This window comes from Centruroides vittatus, unplaced genomic scaffold, assembly GCF_030686945.1.
Source record: "Centruroides vittatus isolate TY-2023 unplaced genomic scaffold, ASM3068694v2 contig_651, whole genome shotgun sequence".
Taxonomy (NCBI): Eukaryota; Metazoa; Arthropoda; class Arachnida; order Scorpiones; family Buthidae; genus Centruroides; species Centruroides vittatus.
In genome coordinates this window covers 1,131,831-1,153,049 of record NW_027122405.1, presented here as the reverse complement: position 1 = coordinate 1,153,049, position 21,219 = coordinate 1,131,831, and the positions used below count along the sequence as shown (strand labels likewise).

At 31.0% G+C, this 21,219-nt stretch overlaps 1 protein-coding gene across 2 annotated transcripts; it reads left to right on the top strand.

Annotated features, from left to right (window-relative positions):
* Positions 1–9,145: 9,145 nt before the first annotated feature.
* Positions 9,146–14,295, top strand: LOC136979890 (protein phosphatase 1 regulatory subunit 3B-like). Of its 2 annotated transcripts, none has more exons than XM_067275915.1 (3): positions 9,146–9,791; positions 11,185–12,343; positions 13,091–14,295. In XM_067275915.1, exon 2 carries the CDS (start codon positions 11,257–11,259, stop codon positions 12,163–12,165), a length of 909 nt encoding a protein of 302 aa, XP_067132016.1. In that variant the 5' UTR covers positions 9,146–9,791; positions 11,185–11,256; the 3' UTR covers positions 12,166–12,343; positions 13,091–14,295. The 2 variants fall into 2 exon arrangements, with proteins under 2 accessions (XP_067132016.1, XP_067132015.1); XM_067275914.1 differs by having other exon boundaries at positions 11,185–12,352.
* The last annotated feature ends 6,924 nt before the right edge of the window (positions 14,296–21,219 follow it).

Below are 21,219 nucleotides of genomic sequence, written 5' to 3'. Positions count from 1 at the left end.
TGAAATTTTTAGTTTAATTTAAAATATATGCTCTCCATCTCAAATTAGTAGTGGCTTGTCCCTATACATCACACTTTTACTTTAACAGTAGAATCGTGTTAATCATTTATCTAATACCATTCGGGGAAAATTTTTTGAATTGAAATAACATGACTTTCAGTTACCATTGGAAGTTTGTATATAATTAATATGGGCCTCCTGCCCCTAAGGTTTCCATATCTGGTCTCATCTTTCATCTATCTAACTCCATTCTCAAGATTAAGGAAAGATGGATGGGTGACAATGAGAATTTACAGGTCTACAATTTTTTAAAATTGCAGCTCAATAATGATTAATTTTCAAAAGATACAATGCTGATTACAAACTTGTTGCAAAATAAACAAAATCCATTTCACCAGTGGACATAATTCCCCTACCAGATTGTCCAATTGTGAAAACAATGTGCATTTTTACTATATCAGTGATAGTGACAAAACTTGTGATTTGACAGCAATATGACAGGGACTTACAATGCACCCAATGATAGATTTTTTAACAATTTAGTATCAACTGGAATTCTGCAAAACTTGCTGACTGAGAACCTTACAAATGTTGCCTGAAAAAGTTAACCACTCAGCAGTGAGTGATGAATATGTTCGTCAAGGGTGATCGTGTGGCAGTGGTGAGGGACGTATATATTTGCTAAATTCTTTTGGAGGTATTGCCAAGCACTACTGCGAAAAAAAATTCGCATAAAAAATGAATTATGTAACAATAAAAAAAGACTTTTCTTTACTAGACATAACTGTTTACAAAATCTTTTTCCAAAACGGTAATGAGAAAAAATGTGTGAAAAAATACTTTAAAAATTTCCCACGTTTCTTTTCCACAACTAAGTGATAGTGCCACATCTGACTGTTCCACTGTTGAAAAGTTAACAAGACTCCTGAAATTGATTTACCACTTCCTATGTCCACATGGTTGTCCCTATCTTGCTGAAGTTCATACCATAGTTTCAGTACATGGATGCCATTTAGCAATAAACTCAGAAAGTTTCACAAGACAAGATACATATCACAAAATGAAATTTCTATTAATGGAACCACCCCTAAAGATAAGTGTATTTTCAGTATAAGCATAAATTTTAGTGTTTTGAAACTTTTTCCTACTATTTCTCTGTCATTTACTATAGGAATGAATCTACAGCATATTTGCTCGAAATAACATGTAGAAAGAATTCTTTAAAGCATTATACCATAGCTGGATAATGATATTAGGTGACTAGGAGACAGCTTTGGTAGCAATTTTCTAATAAACCCTACTTTCTTATAAGTACTTTAGATATTTTATTATAAAACAAAAATGTGCAAGAGGTTATAAATTGTAAAGGCACAACAATATAAACTTTTATTCTCATTATTATTTTCATGTACAATGAAAATGCTTTTGCAAAGCTTGCCTCACTTTATTATAGAGTGGTTTCAAACTATTGGGCAACAAACTTCAAGAATGGATTTTTGACAGGACAAAAAATAAAAATGGTCTTAATATTGTCTGGAAATGCCTTGGTGCTGAGATACATGACACTACCAGACAAGGATTGCACAACAGTATGGCATATGTACTTCAGGCAGAGTCATAGTAGATGCATGGTGTTTTTTGTGGGTCACATGTCATATTATGGACTAATGCATCCTTTTAATTATTCTGAACATTGTCTGAACAGTGGCATCCACACATGGCTCTATCATCTATACATTAGAAACTGGTTCTGCATACACAAAACTTTTCAGACATCCACAAGAAAAAATCAAGATGGTTAGGGTGTGGTGACCAGGCAGGTCATACAATGTCCTCTCAACTAATCTATTTGCCAGGGAAGGTGATATTCAGTTATTGGCAAACAGCTCATTTCTAGACATGATAATAGGATCATTTTTGTTCTTTGTTTTGCCAAAGTTGGTTCCAAACTATGGAGAGAAATCTCCATAGTTTGGAACCACCCTTCCATCTGGATCTACATAAAGCATATCTTATTTTGTTTATTTAGCTTAATTTTAAACATAAAAAAAGTAACAGTCTAATAATCTTTAACACAGAGATATACTAAAATTTGATACAAGAAAAACTTATTAAATTTCATTCAAGTAATTTCTGACTATTATGGTAGTGTGATATAAAATATTACCAGAAAAATATATAAAATGATGAGTATTAAAGTGAATAATATTTTAATGTGATTATAATTTTATGATTGTTCCATGCAGGAAAAAATTTATTTTTAATTTCCTGTATACTTTTTTACTAGCATTTCTGCATTTGTTACAAAGAACAAAACTCGAAATTACAACAAACTCTTCAAAATATTTTTGATATATTTTGTTAAATCATTAGATTATTTACCATAAAAATGACTGTACAGTACAAGTTAAATATCTGTTTAACACAGTTTTGTTAAAACTAAATAATTTGATTATTTAAAAAGGATAGACATGTAACAAAAATAGAAATAAATGTATTACAATGCAGTAATATAAGCTTACATTTGAAATATTATTTTTAGATAAACAGGCAATTTCAAACAAGTTTTATTTCCATTATTCCCAATCTTAATCCAAAATTTTAATTAAGATAAAATTTTAAATTGTTTTAAAAATCATAAAAATTTTAATTAGATGTTTTGAAGATTATTGAATATATTTCAAAATATTAAAAATGTGTAGTCATTAAGCATTGTTGTTACCTTGAGATTTGATAGTTATTATTTAAAAATAGGTGTTTATAAATTTCTTTTGAGAATTTGTAAAGATTTCACAATAAAAATCCACTCAGCACCTTTTAAATTCCAGCATAAACTAGAGAATAAATAGAGAAACATAAGTTAATTGGCCTTCAAAATAATTGTCTTGGAATTTTGTTAGTACTGTATACTATTCATAAAACCAAATGTAAAATTTATTATATTTTTCAATTTAAAATTAACTTATTAAATAATTGAACATAATTTAAATTTCTTTTATTTGAATATTTTTTAATTAGATAATCTTTTAAACATGTGCAATTAAATTAATTGGATCAGGATTGGATATTTCACAGGACAAATATGTTTTTCATAATTTGGAATTCTTTTTCTGAATGTATAGCTTTTTTTCTTTGTTTGTCTGACCTGTGGGCATTAAGAGGGCTTTGTAATCGTAACCATTGTGGGTTCGGCTAGGACACAATGATTACAGCCAGGTGGTGAGGAATGGGACCTGACAAACTACTCACCCCAAAAAATTTCTGGGGGTTTTTATCACCCACATTTGACCCTGAGTCTTCCAAAGTGGTAGGGTGACACCATAACTGTCTCAGTTATCCACTCATCTTTATAAAAGTTACTTATAACAAGTTCACCATCGTTTGTCATTCATTTTCTGTTTACCATATACAGTAATAATCATAGTTAGGAGCATTTACTACTATAGGAAAGTATATCTTTTTCTTAATGATAATTTTTACTGGATGTGCTATAATAAATAGTTTTACTATTGTATAAATGTTTTTAATATTATCTTAATTAAGTTACATTATTCAGTAAAGTATTGATATTCTATTTTATAAATGTTAGATGAAATTTAAAATTATTGGATTTCTAGTTTTACCTTTTAGAAACCAAAAAAAATTTTTATATTTTAATATTTCTGTCTTTTATGAACTACGTGAAAGGTTAGAAGTATAGAAAGCTCTTTCATCTAAATAATATATAATTATTAAATCTAAATATTACGATTCATTAAATAATTGCTGTTAAACTTAAAATTTAAATAATTGAAGAAAAAACAAATTATGTATATATATATATTTAGTAATAAAGTAATATAATAATTAAAAGAAATAAAACTTTATATTTTTCTCTTGATTATGTACAATTTATGACATAGTCGTTAAGAACTATATTAATATTGACTAATATAAGTGAAAATTTCATGTATAATTTAGCTCAGATGTATTATTATATTAAAATCATAAAATTTTGTATTGTAAACATCAACACAATTTTTCTCATACACACTGATCGATACTATAGCGAGTCAAACCCATTATAGTGTTGACCAGCACAGAAGAGGAGTGTGAACAGTGCCTGAAGGAATGATGCGATTATCAAGCTACAGTAAATCGTTGATGAAAAGATTTGCTCTTTATGAGGAGAATAGATGGAAAAATCAATAATAGGTGATTCTAATTTCGGCCTAACCTTATTTCTCAAGTATTAGGCTCGTTGTTTCACTAGAACAGAAGTTGGCAATCCTTTTGTGTAAAGAACAGTTTGAAATTTGAATAGAAACCGTATAGTCGCACAAATATAAATGAACAATATGTTTTAAGTACAGTACAGCATCTATTTTTAGGTTGCAGACGCAACACGTCGTTTTGGTGATCATTTTTTTACGAGAAATAATGAAAAATAAAAAAGTCACTTCTAAGATGTTATTCAATGAAACTACAAAGAACTTTTCAAATGAACTAACAATCCTTCTATGATTAAACTGCAGCAACGAGCACCATTGCCAATTGTGTCACTATACGTAATTTCTTTCATTTGTTATAACTTTATTTAATTTGTTCTCGTCGTTTTTCTATTTATATTTTTAATATATTTTACACGTTTAGTCTTTGTAGTAGAAAGTTTTCATTGTCGTTTTATTTAATAGACCAACTAATTCGTTAATGACTAATAACGTTTAAGTTGACTCGATTGCCAAACTGCGCTCTCCTAGTGTTTTCATTTCATCTGCTTTTCAAAAATTGATTAAAGAACGAGAAAGTTCTTTAATCAATTTTTCCGTCATTGGGTTTTTTTTTTTTTTTAAAAAAATCAAGTCCGTTACGGGTTTGGCCAGACCGACAATAGAGCGGCCGGGTGGTGAGGGACGAGGCCCAACACATTCAGGACGGACCACTCCCGAAAAATTCCTGGGGTTTTTCGACCCAAAAGTATAGCTAAATTATATTCTGTAAATTACTTTGCTGGTACAGTATTACTTTCCTACATTATATTTCTAAATTTCATCATACCGTTAACAGTACATCACAGAAAAATATTTAATATTTTTATTAATATTTTATCTTAAATTTATCGGTATTTATTTGGACGGTATCAATTTTCGCCTATTTGAGCAGTCAGATAATAGGCAAAAATTAGGGCCGTCGAGAAGAGGGAGACAGAGTCGGGTCTACGGGAATCTTATAGAAGACCTCTTTAAAATCAGTGTTATTTTTACTATCAGAAAATAAAATCTTTAAGACTGCTTTCTATTAATAAAGAAACATTCTACGTATTTCATTTGTAAAAAAAAAAAAAAGGAAAGCTAAGGGACCTGCTCTATCTTGGGTCTCATACAAGCTCTCGATAGCCATGCGAAAATTGAGAATTGAGTTTACATCCAAAGTCATAATGAAATCTGAGTGAAGAAGATTGAATGGAATCTGTTTCGAAGTATCATATTAAATAGGGTTTCTCATTTCCCGGTCTTTTGCTTGTCCCGGAATCCCGGGATAAAAGTGAACTGTTTCCCGGGATCCCGGGAAATCCCAAGACAAAATTAATTATTTTTAAGATATACAAAATGTCATGAAATCAAATGATTTAATTATTTTTTGTTTTTTAAAGTAATTTAATACGTTCTGCATCCTCCAAAATCATATTAATAATGCTGTATATCAGGGGTGGCCAACAAGTCGATCGCGATCGACCGGTCGATCGCCATGCCAATTCTGGTCGATCGCTAGCGATGTCTTGACTTAATGTATTATATTTGTAACCGAACGCAACTGTATGCATGCAGTTATGGCTCGACTCATAAGCAATGAGTGCACTTCGTACTGAAACAGTGTATAAACATAGTATGTATTTCACACTTTCCCCTCCCCACTTAGACTATGCCTATGACAACAAGTCGATCGCGATACATTTTTACGATAAAAAGTAGATCTTATGTGCACAAAAGTTGGCCACCCCTGGTGTATATCATTGTATATTAAATAATGTAACCAATTACATTCTTTTTTTTTTTTAACAAAAACGCATACAAAATAACCTCTAAACAACGGCCATTTTTTAATGTTCCCGTCAGTGGTCGTTGTTCAGAGGTTTAACTGTAGTTTAAAAATTTTTTTCTGACATTCTTCAAGAACAGATAAGAAAAATCATCCATAAATTTATATTATATCTAGGTTTATAACTTTCTTAAAAGTAAGTTTAATTCACCTTATGTTAGTGCACAAAATGTGTTTTACTTGTCGAATTATATTCAAGACTATCAAGAATTAAAAGAATGAATAGAATCATTAAAGTGTGTCCAATTGTTAGGAATTCAAACAGAATATTGTTTAGGAAGTAGAAAAATTGATTTCATACGAGCAAGTAAATAATAAAAAATTATATAAAAATAGAAGCCAAATTAGACAAATGTGAGTTCTTAATACACCGTATACACTTGTATGTTTTCTGTGTTTATTACTTGTGTACTTTTTTATTTTTTACTCTTTCTGCTCTGCCAGCCCCAGGGAGACATTTTTCCATACCCATCGTGAATTTAGCGAGTCTACACGGGGAGATCGAATGGTGAAGATCAGGCCCGACATATTCAAGACAAAAAACATTTCTGGGTAGTTGCTCAGCCAGATTCAAGTCCTCAGAGCGGTTGCTGACTGCTTAACCATCTCGGTCATTATTAATGTACTAGAATAATGCAAATATGAATGTTAGTAGAAAATAAATTGATACAACAATATATCGTGTTGCCAACTAAGAAAATTTTTTCCCGTAGAATGTGTGATATAAATCTGCTATTTGTAATCTATTTTATCGAAATGCTAGTGAAAAATTCCATAGTAAAAGCTCAATATAAAACTATAAACAAAAGAAATAACAAAATAACACAATAAATAAACATTGTCCGTCATCTAATTCTAAGATATTGTCGACGAAACAATCTTTAATATTAGGGTTTCTCAAACGGGATTCCGGGATCCCGGTCGTTTTTTTAACCCGGGAAATTCCCGCAAATTTTTTAAAAATTCACTTTTTTCTTATTTTATGTTAAGGTTGAGGAAATTTTGCAAATAGAAAGTATCATTAACTCATAAACTGTCAGAATACATTTGTATTTATTAATTTTAAACCTACTTATTAGTTTTTTTTTAAAACTTTTGTTCATTATGGCAGGTCACAAATGGTCAATAATCAATACGTAGCTTATTTGTGGCAGAACTCTCAAAATTCTTTACCAGTAATATCTGGAATAAGTGTGCTTATGCTGTCTTAATTTTTAACCATGCTTAGTAGCTTCAATAACTGCGTAACGCCAAGTTGTGCAAATTGGGCAAGGATACGAACGAGTACGAAGTCTGCAAGTATGAAGTTTTTCTTCATAACCTGATTATTAAAGACAAAGGAAATGCCGAATTATTGGGCTATGATCTTTCTATTAATGCAGCCGAGGTAGACAAATCAAGAATACTAGAGAACAAAAGAAGTACTACAATCTCGAAAACGAACTAAAAATCTTTCAGGATACAGATGAAAACACAATATTTGTCTTCTCTTAAATGCATTAAACACGATTCCAATCACATCAATTGAATCGGTAAAGGCATTCTCGGTAGCAAGACTTTTCATTACTAAAATAAGAATCAGATTGAGTGATCGGAGTATTGACCATCTTTGCTTTTTAAAATCTTATAAAAATTTACAATATTTTGTATTATATTTTATTTAAAAAATCAAAAATTACCTTCTAAATTAGAAGTTTGATCTAAGTTCATTTTTTTTTAATTTTCAACTCAATTCAAAGGCATTTTTGTCGTTGCTGTATGCATTTTTGTTCCAGCAAACTTTAATAAATTTTTTCTATTTGTGAAAATTTCTACATAATTCAAAGGTAATTTTTAATACATATTATATACAGCAGGGGTGGCCAACTTTTGTGCACATAAGATCTACTTTTTATCGTAAAAATGTGTCGCGATCGACTTGTTGTCATAGGCATAGTCTAAGTGGGGAGGGGAAAGTGTGAAATACATACTATGTTTATACACTGTTTCAGTACGAAGTGCACTCATTGCTTATGAGTCGAGTCATAACTGCATGCATACAGTTGCGTTCGGTTACAAATATAATACATTAAGTCAAGACATCGCTAGCGATCGACCAAAATTGGCATGGCGATCGACCGGTCGATCGCGATCGACTTGTTGGCCACCCCTGATATACACTATATCATAAATTTTCAGTTAATTTCAAAGTTGTTTTGATTTATAAGGAAAATAAATCTGTAAGTGGAAGATTTACTATTTTACTAAGACACTAGCGTAAACAGGGGAAGGCTAGGCGCCCTTACGTTTGTTAATAAATAAATTAAGAAAACACTCATATTTGAATGTGCAAATACACGTATATTGTCCATAGTGTTATTGGTTGTATCCAACGACACATTTATCTCTACTACAGAGATAAATGTGTCGTTGCACGTTCTAATTCGGACCCCCATAACATCGGGTTTTAGTTACGCTATTGCACTAAGCTGCTTTTAAAATTAATCAAAGCTGTTTTATGTCTGGAACGATAACGATTGGCTTATTTTTACTTGTAAGTAGGAATTGGGTGATGAAGAATCGATCTATATATACAGAAAGCAGTCATCCAATATATTTTTATCACAAATGAGTCGAAGATTATTAAAAAGAAAAGGGGGGAAAGAGTAAGTAGGATATATCAACATGATGCAAGCCAATCTATTTTAAACTCTTCCATATCTAGCTACGTTACGCCAATTGCGAAATGGCGAGAAATTTTATCGTTAATAATAATTGACAGTTTTATAATAATAATAAAAAAACATCTCGTGATCAGTAATTAATTATTTAAAACAGATTTCCATCCTTCATTCTCATGTTTATGCATCCGCATCCAATTTCTTCTCTTGTTCTTATCGTTTCGACACGACTTTTTAATAAACATTTTTTTCAAATTTTACTCTAAAATTTCAAACACGATTAAATAAAAAACAAATTTTTAAATATTTGAATAAATTTTGAGGAAATTCCTCTATGAATTTGTTACAATTACGTTCGATAGGTGGCGCAAAGCGATAGCGTATCTATTCTTCTGTGTGATGTCAATGTCTATATACTGAGATGCGCTTATCTAAAGGAGTGCTTTGTCTGAGGCTCTTAAATGTGTTATCCTTTTAAGTCGTGCACATCCGGAAAGAGGTCGCGAGACATTCACGAAATTGTTCCGAAATACTAAACATTGGTCGTCATGCAAACGAGTTACACTTATGCAAATTCACGTATCGACAATATAAATGGTGGGTTTGTTTCTTACTTTCTGACGAAATCTCTTATGTTCTTTTATTAATATTGGTTCTAAACGAGACCCGAAAGTGTAAAAAACAAAAAAATTGAAGCGTGAAGTGGGCTATGTACAAAAAACGTCGGGGTGACAACTCTTCGAAATGAGGTCACCCTCGTGGCCCATAACATGTGAATGAACGTCTGACTAGAGCGATAAGAGCTAAGTGGCGATTGGAGGCATCATCGTTTCCTCGGTAGCAATCACACCAGTACTGGCTACGCTGATTGGTTACTCGTACACGTGCACGTGAACAAGAGATGTACTAGAGCTAACGTAAGAGAGATTCGACCATATGTGTGATATGTCTTCTACTGTGCACTATATTAAGTATGATCCCGTCCAATGTTTGCTATTAATACTTGCAAGATTGTCTCTCCAATTGTAATTAAAAGTTTAATGTTTTAATTAGGTGAGTACAATAAAAATTGCCTATTGGATCTTTATTTAATTTTACAATTGTTTCCTGTTTGTACACAGTTAATACTAAATTTATAGGTGTGTAATATGCCGAATGCTGTTTTGATTGTAGGATTTTTTTAAATAATACTGTAATTTAATTCGAATATTTCTATAAGAAATACTTAAATATTTTACACAGTTTGAAGTTTGACACACTGTACGAGTGACATGAATCCAATGTGTGATTTGCAAACGTCACTTAATAATTGTTTCGTAAAGCGACGTGGGATCTTATTTTCATAATTTCCTATCTGATTTTGTTGCATTTATTTATATCGACACTCCGGAATTGCGTAGGTACGTTTCAAAATTTAAACCCACAGCTATTTCTAGGATGCAGACATTGGCTTGACTTCCATTAACGCATCCCGAATTGCGTTATTATTCGACGTGTTTGGCCCTACTGATGGTTCTGGTTTTACTAATGATAGTCCTCGATGATTAATGTATTTCTATGGCTTAAATTAATCTAATTTCGGGATGGTCAAGGATACTTTGTGACCTATTTAAATCGATTAATTACAAAATTTTTAAAGGTTTCGTCACAGTTTTGCTTTAGAGACTTCGCTGAAGTATGGTTTTGGTTACGGAAATTCCGAAAAAATATTAATGCAAATGCTGAACCTCGGTAAGCGTCTTTCTGTCTGCATTATGTCCTTGCCAGTCTCACCATCAAGGTCGATTAATGTTACGATTCGTTTATGAACCTCATCGCCGAATCGTTTCTGTCTGCTTCGTTACTATCACATGTGTGTTGCCACCTGCCAAATATAAATAAGTTTCGAGCCTGACATAGATTGGTGTCTCGTTTTACTCCTTTCAGGTTTTAATTTTATACGAGACTCGTATCCCGTATGACCCCTGCAACAATACTTGCGTTGCAGTTCAGTATAGTAATGCCACAAAGCCTGCATTCTGTTTATTTTTAATTTCTTGAAATTAATGATAAATTAATATCTAAACTTACGAAACATGAAGATCGTAACCTATACTTTATTATTTCGAAATCTCGATAGGTGCATACTTGAATAATGTGTTGCTTACACGTGTGTTAATTGTCAATTGACGCCGTTTATCAGTAAAGGGCCCCAGATTAGGGGATCACGTGTTTCTCTGGCAAACTTCCAGAACGTGTTAGACAGGATGTCTTATCGACATCAATTGCGATGGTTGTACCTCATATTTTAAGTTGTGTCTAACGTCGGTAAATAGAACTGTTCCGCTTTACGTAAATAAAACACATCAAAAACGCCCGGTCAATTTCCTTTTTACTCTGAAAATATATCATTTATAAAGTGCTTTCGGCCGTACGATTATTAATAAAATACATTCTTATTTTCCAGCTTCCCGAACAATCAAAAATTACAAATATCGGAATCAGTTTTGATCATCGAAAAACGAGAGGAAGACAGGATATGCCCCTTCATTTTGATATGATACTTTCTGCGAGTCCACCGTTGTTCAACCACAATACTTTCATGGACTTTAGATATGCCACGTTTCCTTCAAACAATCGTGGAAACTATTTGGGAATCAACACATTCAATGGAATCAACTGTTACTCGCATCAAAAACACCAGATCGCTCCACCCAGATCGTGCTTGATCGTCAAAGAACAAACGGAAATAGAGAATTCCAACCAGAACTCCAAGAAGAGAGTATGGTTCGCAGACGACAAGGGAATGGCCCTAACCCACGTTCGAATAATGACCGAACCTTCCGATTGTCCTCCACGATGGTCGGACGACTTCTTAGAAAAAGTCACACAGGGCATCAAAGACACCTTAAATATAGATAACACCTGGGAACCTTCTTTTTCCCAACCGGCTTCCGATTACATGGCATTTCGTACCAAGTTAGATCGGGATTGTGTGTCCTTAGAGAACGTCATCGTGAAAGACGAAGACGGAATCATCACGGGAACCATTAAAGTAAAGAACATCGCATTCGACAAAGACGTAATTGTAAGGATGACGTTCGATCGTTGGTCGTCTCATACAGATGTACCAGCTTCCTTCGTACCGAATAACCTGCTGGAGGAGGAAGGAGCATCGGCTCCTTACGATACTTTCGCATTCACATTTCCCATATCAACAGAAGCGGTTAATCATCAACAAATAGAATTCTGCGTTCGATTCAAATGCGGTAACAACGAATATTGGGACAATAACGGAGGTGACAATTATCGATTAGTAACGGGCAAGAATAAATCAAAAGAGAGCATTCAGAGTCAGAAATTCGTGGATGCCCTAACAGCTAGCTTTACCCACTGGACCGAATTCGCCAGTTGGAACAATTTAATCACGGAAGGACCTTATTGGTGAAGGCGTGTATATCTTTACATTTCTCATTCGGGATGCCCCCGAACTGGATCTCCCCATCGTCGTAGTTGGCTAAGAAAAAAATTTATTATTTTTTGTTTCCAACTGTCTCTTCATTCATCAAAATCCCACGCTAGTCTTCCTTATCGAAGCATATTAAGGATGGTTCCTATTTTTGAAGGTAAATATGGTAAGTGTAACGTTTTCTTCACCCATTTTAGTCGCGTACCTGCTAAACAATCGATATATTGACCTTGGCATTGGTGCGCAGTTCTAACGCATGCAATGTCGCAATGGCGTTTATAAGAATCGGATTTAAGACGATAATATGTAAAATTTAAATTCGAGAAACAATATTTCCTGTAAAATAGTACGCGACGAAATTTAGCCGGGAGAACGGGAGCCGAGAGATAATTGGATTAGGTTCGATAGGGGCGTGAATCCTAATTAATTATACTTATAAATTTATTAAGCTTATTAAATATACATAAACTGACCCCAAAATAATGTTAGCTCGATATAACTTTGATTATTTATAGAAAATGTCAGGGTAGAAGCAAAGTCACGATGACTCTCTTTATATCGAATTGTTTCGTTATTTAAATCTGCAACTACATCATTCTTGAAGTTTTTTATTTTTTTATTTTTAAAATATTATTTCATATCTATATGTGCTTAAGGGTGATAACCAGACTCAGTTTATGGTTGTTCAAATATTTGTTTAGTGTCTTAGCGAGATTAGAGATAACAATAGATGCAATAAATACATAATTTTAACGGTGTAGTCATTACGCTGTACTTATTTCTCTCCCAAGTTTGATTTCTTATAAACCTATCTGATAAAATGCAATTTCATCTCTTAATTTTAATTAATATTCTATGTCATATTGCAAAATATATTAAGTGTTTTTTTATATATTTTTTACAGATTTCCTAGAAATGATGTTTTTAAAGTTCCTGTTTTAGTAAAAACTTTATTCCACGAACTTTGCAAAACCCATCCTTTCATCGAGCTTTAGTCCGCCCAGTTTTTTGTTTCATCCAAAAATGTATTGAACTGATAGGAAAAGGGTTGGACTAATCACACATATTGTCTACGAACAAAACTTCATTACAAATTCAAGAACATTTTCAACGTTTAAAATTATTACTTACTGCACTTTGACATTAATCTTGATTGTTGTCCTGGAACTTGAAGCTATCTAGAATTGATAGGAATATTTTGTGATAAAAGGAAACTGCATCAGCTATTTAGTAAACGAATTTTTATAGAGAGAGTTCTTATGAATAGATTTTTTCCCCACAGTATTCTAGTCTGGAGAAAGATGCTCTTCGATTTTTATGCCTAAGGATGAAGATTGCATTTAAATGGCAGTGCCAACGTTCGAATCGCGAAAGGAATTTTATAAACGATTAACTAATATTTTGAGTTTACTAAATTGTTCCGTCCTTCAATGTTCCTTTGCTAACAAACAAGTGGACTGTGATTTGCCCCGTTTATGTTCCGTTGACATTTTATTTTTTCTCGTCACATACCTCGTTTCTATTTTATAACATTAACAAAGTTGTCCAAAATTTTAGAAACGGGTATTAGATATATTTTCATAGAAGAAACGGTAGAGGTGTAGCGTGAAATTTCTACAAAATGACCAATAGAAAGGACTTCCTGGAGATCTTCCGATTTTTAGAAGAAAAAGAGGAAGTTTCGCGTCATCAAATTCCTCCCTATGGAAGGAAACGAAGCAGACTTTTGATAGCTACCAACGCTAAACGTGTGCCTATTTTTGCTTCAAGCACTCTGTTGTCTTTTCAAGCAAGTGTTTGGCATCTGTTCGAATCAACAAGTTCTCTTTGGCGGTGGTCCTAATTCGTATATCCACTCCACCCTTATATATTATTCTGTTGATAAAATTTTAAGCGTGACCCAAAATAAGTTCATGAAATGCAGTATTTTTTTCTGTCAGGACATTTAAATGATTTTATCTTATTTTGGGACAGCCTGAAGTACAATTTATTAGCAGCTATATATCACATTCTGTGAATGCTATGTATGTACATAAGTCTATGATTGGATCATGCTGAATTTGTACAGAGTAATTTAATTACATTTAATAAATATTTACCAGAAGAAAATGTTTTTATTTGTCAAATTCTCTCATTTATTTTGTAATAAAGAACCTCAATTTAATCTTGATAGATCTTAATCTCTTTCTCTCTCTCTCTCTCTCTCTTTCTCTCTCTCTTTCTCTCTTTCTCTCTCTCTTAATCTTTTAATCTTAATCTTTTACTCTCAATTTAATGTTTATATGGATACGTAAATTCGTGCACCCGTTGGAGCCTCAGTTTTTAAGATTACGCGATAGGCGTTTACGTTAGAAATTATCTTTTGTTAACACTGCTCGAAGATAATTTACTATGATAAATAATATTTCTTGCTAACTTATCGTAAAAGCAAACTATAGCTTGCAATTTTATTCTTACGTGACCTCTTTAACCTTTTACTGTGTTGGCCCCAAACACGGTGCAACCATACACCTAGCCCATCTCAACATCATGGTCCAGTAGAAATGTAAAATCTAGCAACTAATTTGCTTCCAGATAGGTAATCTCTACCAGAAATAACTTTTTTGGACATTGTACGTAATTCCTACTTCATCAAAGCTGTAATAAGCCGAATAAATTGCATTCGAAGCGGTCATTTCTGCATATTTTTTTTAAATACTAGAGGCCTCCACCTTAAGTAAAATAAGTTTATAAATATATCAGACAGAATACCACTCGGTAGGAGTCTAACAGAGTATCTAACAAACCACACCCTGTTGTTTGTCGAGCAAAGTTTCTTATAAGGACACCTTTTGTTGCTATCTCAGGATGTATGATCTAATCTTCTAGATTGGAAAATTAATCTGCTCTTAGTACAAAAAGTAATTTCGAAAGTGATCAGTTAATTTTGTTTATTATTACATCTCTTGTTAAGAATATTTATCGATTTTTCGTCTTAGTGGAAAAATAATTGTATACTGATACGTAAGAAAATGTAAATATTTTGAACTGTAACGATCAGACAGTTGTAGAATTGTTGCATCATTTGTTTAAATAATGATTAAAATAATATTTACATTTTGCCAGATTAAAATTTCCTTTAAAATATTCGGACGAAATATTTTTTTAAAAATGTAATTAGCTTTTAATGATAAATCGCGTTTACCTATAGATTTTAAAGGTAATTACAAGAAAAAAAGGACAATGTACTCGCTGTAATACAGGAAAAGCTACTGCCAAGGCTGAACTTAGTCCAGACACACCCATTGAAATACTTATGAGGCTCTTCGGGGTCACACAACATTCCTTCTTTAAATCGAACGTATACATAAAAGTAATTTGTATACCACGTATACAAATTTTTCAAAGAAATTTGTTAAATTTATCTCTACGCTTCTAAGTTACGCTCTTCGTAAAACTTCAAAGAAAATAAAACGTAGGCCTACTTCTGATTTATAAGTTAATACTTTTTTTGTTTGTTCGGTATTTATTCTTACTGTAGATAAGAGAATTTGGCATTTTACTTTATAAACGTAGCCGATGAAAATCTTACCAGACTCGTAAATCCGGGGGGGTGAAATAATAAATGAGATGGGAAATGGCGACCCATATATGGAATAGCCGACAAGGATGAAGTTTAATACCTCTGGCTATTTTCTGTTACCGATGCATCAAGGACCTTTTATATTTTAATGAAGAAACGAGTATTATATTTCGTTAAACCACGACGAAATTAGTTCATTTCGTAGTTTTGCAAGATAGGAAATTTCGAAAATCAGTTTAGAGTCGATCACACACAAAAAGAAAAAGTAATAAGCTTAACTTCTATAAAAAATGGCAACCGGGCAGACGTTTACGATCGATAATTCAGTATTAGGAATGAAGCTGTAATATTTAAAGTTTCTTTTATAAAAACTTCATAAACTTAGTTATCGTGTGTTAAAGAATTGTTTTCTGCTGATATTCCGTTATTGCCAAATGGACACTTTTCAAAAAAAAAAAGGGATGCGTGACGGTCCATATTATACATATATTAACCAAGATATGCATGAAAGTATTGGAAGAGGTTAAGGTTAAATATGTAACCTTTAAGTCTGAAAATTCTAACTTGTCTAAGACGATGAGTCAGGCAAAAGAATAAGACCAGGTGAATATATTCGATTTTATATTATTATTATTATTATTTAAAATGTGAAGTTAAAGGGTTAAGATGGATTAAACTTCTTTTTGACGTTTGAATAGTTCGAGTTAACCTTTATATTATAGCGATTAACTGTGTTGTTGCATAGCTCGAATGTACGGTTAATCGATTTAAAGTTTATACCTTTAACGAATTAACCAAATAATTGATTCTTAGCCCAATAGTTAAAATATTCATTAACTTTTCGAAATCTGCACTGGATTTTTTTAAACTAAATATTTTCATAATCAAAGAAAGCGAGAGGTCAGAGAGCAGGAGACAAAAATATGTCAACGTTACAGCACCAACCACCAATTGAGACCCTCGACGATACTCCTGAACACGTGGAAACGTTAAAAATCACGTGCATGTCGTCCTTGATTTGTACATAATTATGTATTCAACACTACAACATTCGAGTTCATTCTGTTCCTTTTCCGAATTACGAACTAGTTTGTTCACTTAGACATTTATGAGATTGATAAATAGGTAACCCCGCTGCGATATCTTCCCTTTTGTTCATTAGCATACGATAAAATTCTATTTAAAAAAACACAGGAAGTTACGATATAATGTTACAGATTCGGAACAAAAAATTAAATAAAAATAGATAAATTTTACTGCTTTTTTTCAAATCAAAACATATAATAAACTGTAAATTATAGATAATAGAAAAATTGAGAAAGATTACAAGCAATGGATGAAATAGAGTAATGATTCTGTAATCTGTTCATTTGCGAAACAAGATGTGATTGTTCTGTTCCTTTCAGATATAAACAGGTTAGTGACCGTACTATTGATAGGTTTTTCCTAACTTTTACCGACCTAATTTGATATTTTAATGAAAATTTTGTTGTGTCGTTGTCACTTGTTGCCAAGCAGCTGATCATCACGTGAACACTCTTTGATATTCTGCAGTTGCTTTCCTTTTTTTTTTTTTTTAATATTATATCTAGCTTTTCTTGATTTTAATCTCAAAGAAATGCTTGAAATAATTAATGAGGTGAGTATATTTTTAATAACATACAACTTATAAATAAACATAACCATTTTATTTATATTCTTCTTTATACAATAAACAATTCCGAGCGCATAAAAATGAAAAAAATATTTAGCTTTTTTGTAGAAAAAAATACAAATTCAAGTTGAAATTTTAATTTAAAAGTAGAAATATATAAATTTATAAAGATTATTTACTAAAAAATTAATTATAATTTTTTTTATATATAGAAGATATTTTAATTAAATTATAAACTTGCTTCTGTGTTTCCTTATTTAAAAAATAAGATCTATATCTATTAAAATATAAAAAATAATTTAATGTAAATAGAAAAACTGAAGATTAATAAATTTATTTTAATTGCTTACAAAGTAATTTAAATATTTTATATTTAAACTAAATTATTTATTTTTATCTTTTAATTATAAACTTAAAAATCAATTTCGTTTTAAATTAGGATTTCTATAAACATTTTTATAGTTTAAGAACGAAGTGTAAGCAGTTTTTTTAATGGAAACTTCTTTAAAAACTCAGTAACTTTGAAAATACCGTGTCTGCCTGTAGTACAAAATTTAATAATTGTGTAGAGTAACTCTATGATATACAGAAGGATTTTTAACAATATCTGCATATAAAAAGTTCAATATCTGCTGTATAAAGTACAGAAGTTCTCTTAATTAACAATGGAACAAATAAAAATTCACTAACCTTATGAAGTACAGAAGGGTTTTCTATCAATGAGAGCGCATAAAAATTCAGTAACGGTATGAAAGTGCTTTATGAAGTACAGAAGTTATTTTCTTATCAATGATGCCATATAAAAAATTTATTAACTGCTTAGAGGTATGTATAAGGCACGAAACTCAAAAAAAAAAAAAAAAAAAAAAAAAAGAGTAACAAGTACAGAATTTTTATTTATTAAAGGAAGAATATAAAAAGATTCAACAACCATACGGAGGGTTGAGCCACCGATTTATTATTATAGGATTATATTTCTATTTCTGGCTCCTGTAGATCTTTAAAATCTTATATTTTTTCAGTAAACAAATCCCGTGTTTTGATTATTCAATATCATTGTTTAAATGTTTTCTTAAGAATAATCCACATAAATGTTATCAGATTTAAAATATAATAAGATAAGAAACGTATCTCAATGTAAATATTTTTTATTCTTTAAAATTTTTACATTTTTAAACCCAAATGTCATCTTTAAATCTTGTTTTTTAAGTAATAATTTTGCGTAAACAACCGTAAAAGGACATTTCATATTTTGTTATATTATCACATTGATGAATTATTTAATAAGATTATTTAAGATTTCGTGAGCGATAAAACATTTAAAAATATCTTCCTGTTAAAGTCAGTTCACTCATTTTTAAATGAATGACCCGAAAAATTTCCGATTGCAATTTTGATTTATGATAAATAAAAATGGTATACGTAAAATATTATCATTATTGTACTTATCATGAATTATCTGCAGTATCTAGAAGCAAAAAAGTAAATTGAATTATTAATAATAATTTAATTTTTCTTACATTTGATTAAAACTTTTATATTTTTCCAGTAATATATTTTGTTCTTTTTTTCAAAAACTGTTTTAAGAATTGCTTGAGTTTTTTATAAGTTTTTAAATAAATAAAATATTTTTTAATATTCTTGAAATGTAATATAAATTTTATTGTTTTTAAATAAAATATTGTACTTTTAATGCATGTTTATTTTTGTTTGAATGCATTAAAAGAAATAAATAAAAAAGTTAGTGAAGAGTAAAATTTTTACATTTATACATGTAAAAGTATCATTCTATAAATTAATATTGTTTCTTTTCATAATAATTGCTACCATTGTGCCACAAACTACACAATACTGTAACCCATATACTGCAGCAATTATGAATAATATAATCTATTAAATAACTTGGATAATTTGATAAACGGATACAAATCAACGTCATGTACTATAGCAACTGTTAGCAATTGATATAGTTATTGTACTGTACTGTACATCGAACCGATGAAGAACTCGACTGAAGAATTCATGAAACTGCAGAAGAGTTCATAAAACCACAGAGGCATTATTGTAGTGTTCATAAAGCTGAAGAGGAATTATGGTAGAGTTTATGAAGTTTCAGAGGAGTGTATGGTAGAGTACAACTGAAAACAGCCAAAGTGAGCCGACAAAGAGCGTTCGGGTGGACCGAAAACCATAACCAAAGACGACACCCGTACGAATATCTTGGCACATTTGCTACGAGTCTTTATAAATCCCTGTGCAGTCTGTTCGCTCAATTTTGGATCTATAAAAGCAGCATTCATGGCACTCAGTGTCCAGTATGTCAAGCCGTAATCTTTGACTTTTTGCAAGGTATGTGGAATAATTGGATCACCCATCTGAATATATGCGTGCAGTAGAACGGCAATCACATCTTGCATTAAGTTGTGTAATTTATGGAGCTCGTTGTAGAACGGAAAATTAAGGTTAATTTATGTGGAAAGAAAATAAAATCGATTAAATTTCAAAAAATAGATATAAAAGAGACAATTAATAAGAATTTTTTAAGAACTGATCTTTAAATTTTATGTCGAATTGGATTTTTATCTTACTTTTTTCCTACCGAAAATGTCTACCTTTTAAAAGATTATAAAATTAAACAATGACTAACATATTATATAATTTAATTTGATGACTCTATAAACATTTACAGAGTAAATTTCTATAATATAACAATTGTTATCATGAGAACTTTATTGTTATCGACTATTTATTTATATTAAAAATTAAAAAATTGAATTTGATATTCGCTTTGATTAGAAGGACTAAAAATAGTTTTTACAAGAAAAAAAATGAACACGGGGTATTTTATTTTAGCATCAATAAACAAAAACTACAAAGGATTTACCGCCAAAGGAAATTTGAGAATGTTTTCGTTATCTAAGATATTTTGTAGTTTTTATCACTTTATGATTTACAAGAAGATAGACTACACAAAAGTTTATCAACACTTGGTCCATATATTAAGTTATATCAAAGTGTAAACTTCATAAGCTGTCGTTTCTTTATTCTAAAGTCTAATATACGCATCTATCGTGACGGAAATTCGATCAGAAAAGATGGTGTAAAATTCAATAGGAGTATATAAAAATTATAAATAAAATGAAAGAAAATAATTAATTATTTATAGCCATTCTTTGTGTTATAAATGAATACTCTCGCTTAAGATTTTTATACAACAGAGTCGAAAATTTCATTTTTCGCTTCTTTAAATCAGAATAATGCATATTGTATTTTTTTTATTCTCCTCGGAGGGCCTCCTACAAGGAAAATAGTCATAAATCTCCTTAGTTTGAACAGTGACAAGACTCAGAAAAGGCCCTTGAAAAGTCATTTGTCAAATAACTAAAATGGAAACCTAGACCTACTTATAAGATATCGATTACTATTACTATTTATAAAATTCCGCATTTGGTAGATTTTGGACTTTGAAATAAAATGTTAAATTACCATTATATTGATAATTATTATAGTTAATTGATTGTAGGATTTTTTTTATTAAAATTTCCATACTTCAATTTTATATGCTCTTAAAAATATCTGAAATTATTTATTTAATCCATTGTTCGAGGTGAAAATCAATACGGATATTAAGGGAAAAAAGTTCAATAGTAATGTAGAATGTCCACTTTACCCTATAATTGAAGAACATGTGGTAAATCAAGGGTCGAAAAGATCAAGTTTTCCGAACGATGAACTAGATCAACATCCTTCAGTCTGGACACGAATTACAACAAACAAGTAAATATATCCGTCATAAATCTAATTCATTTAAGATTAA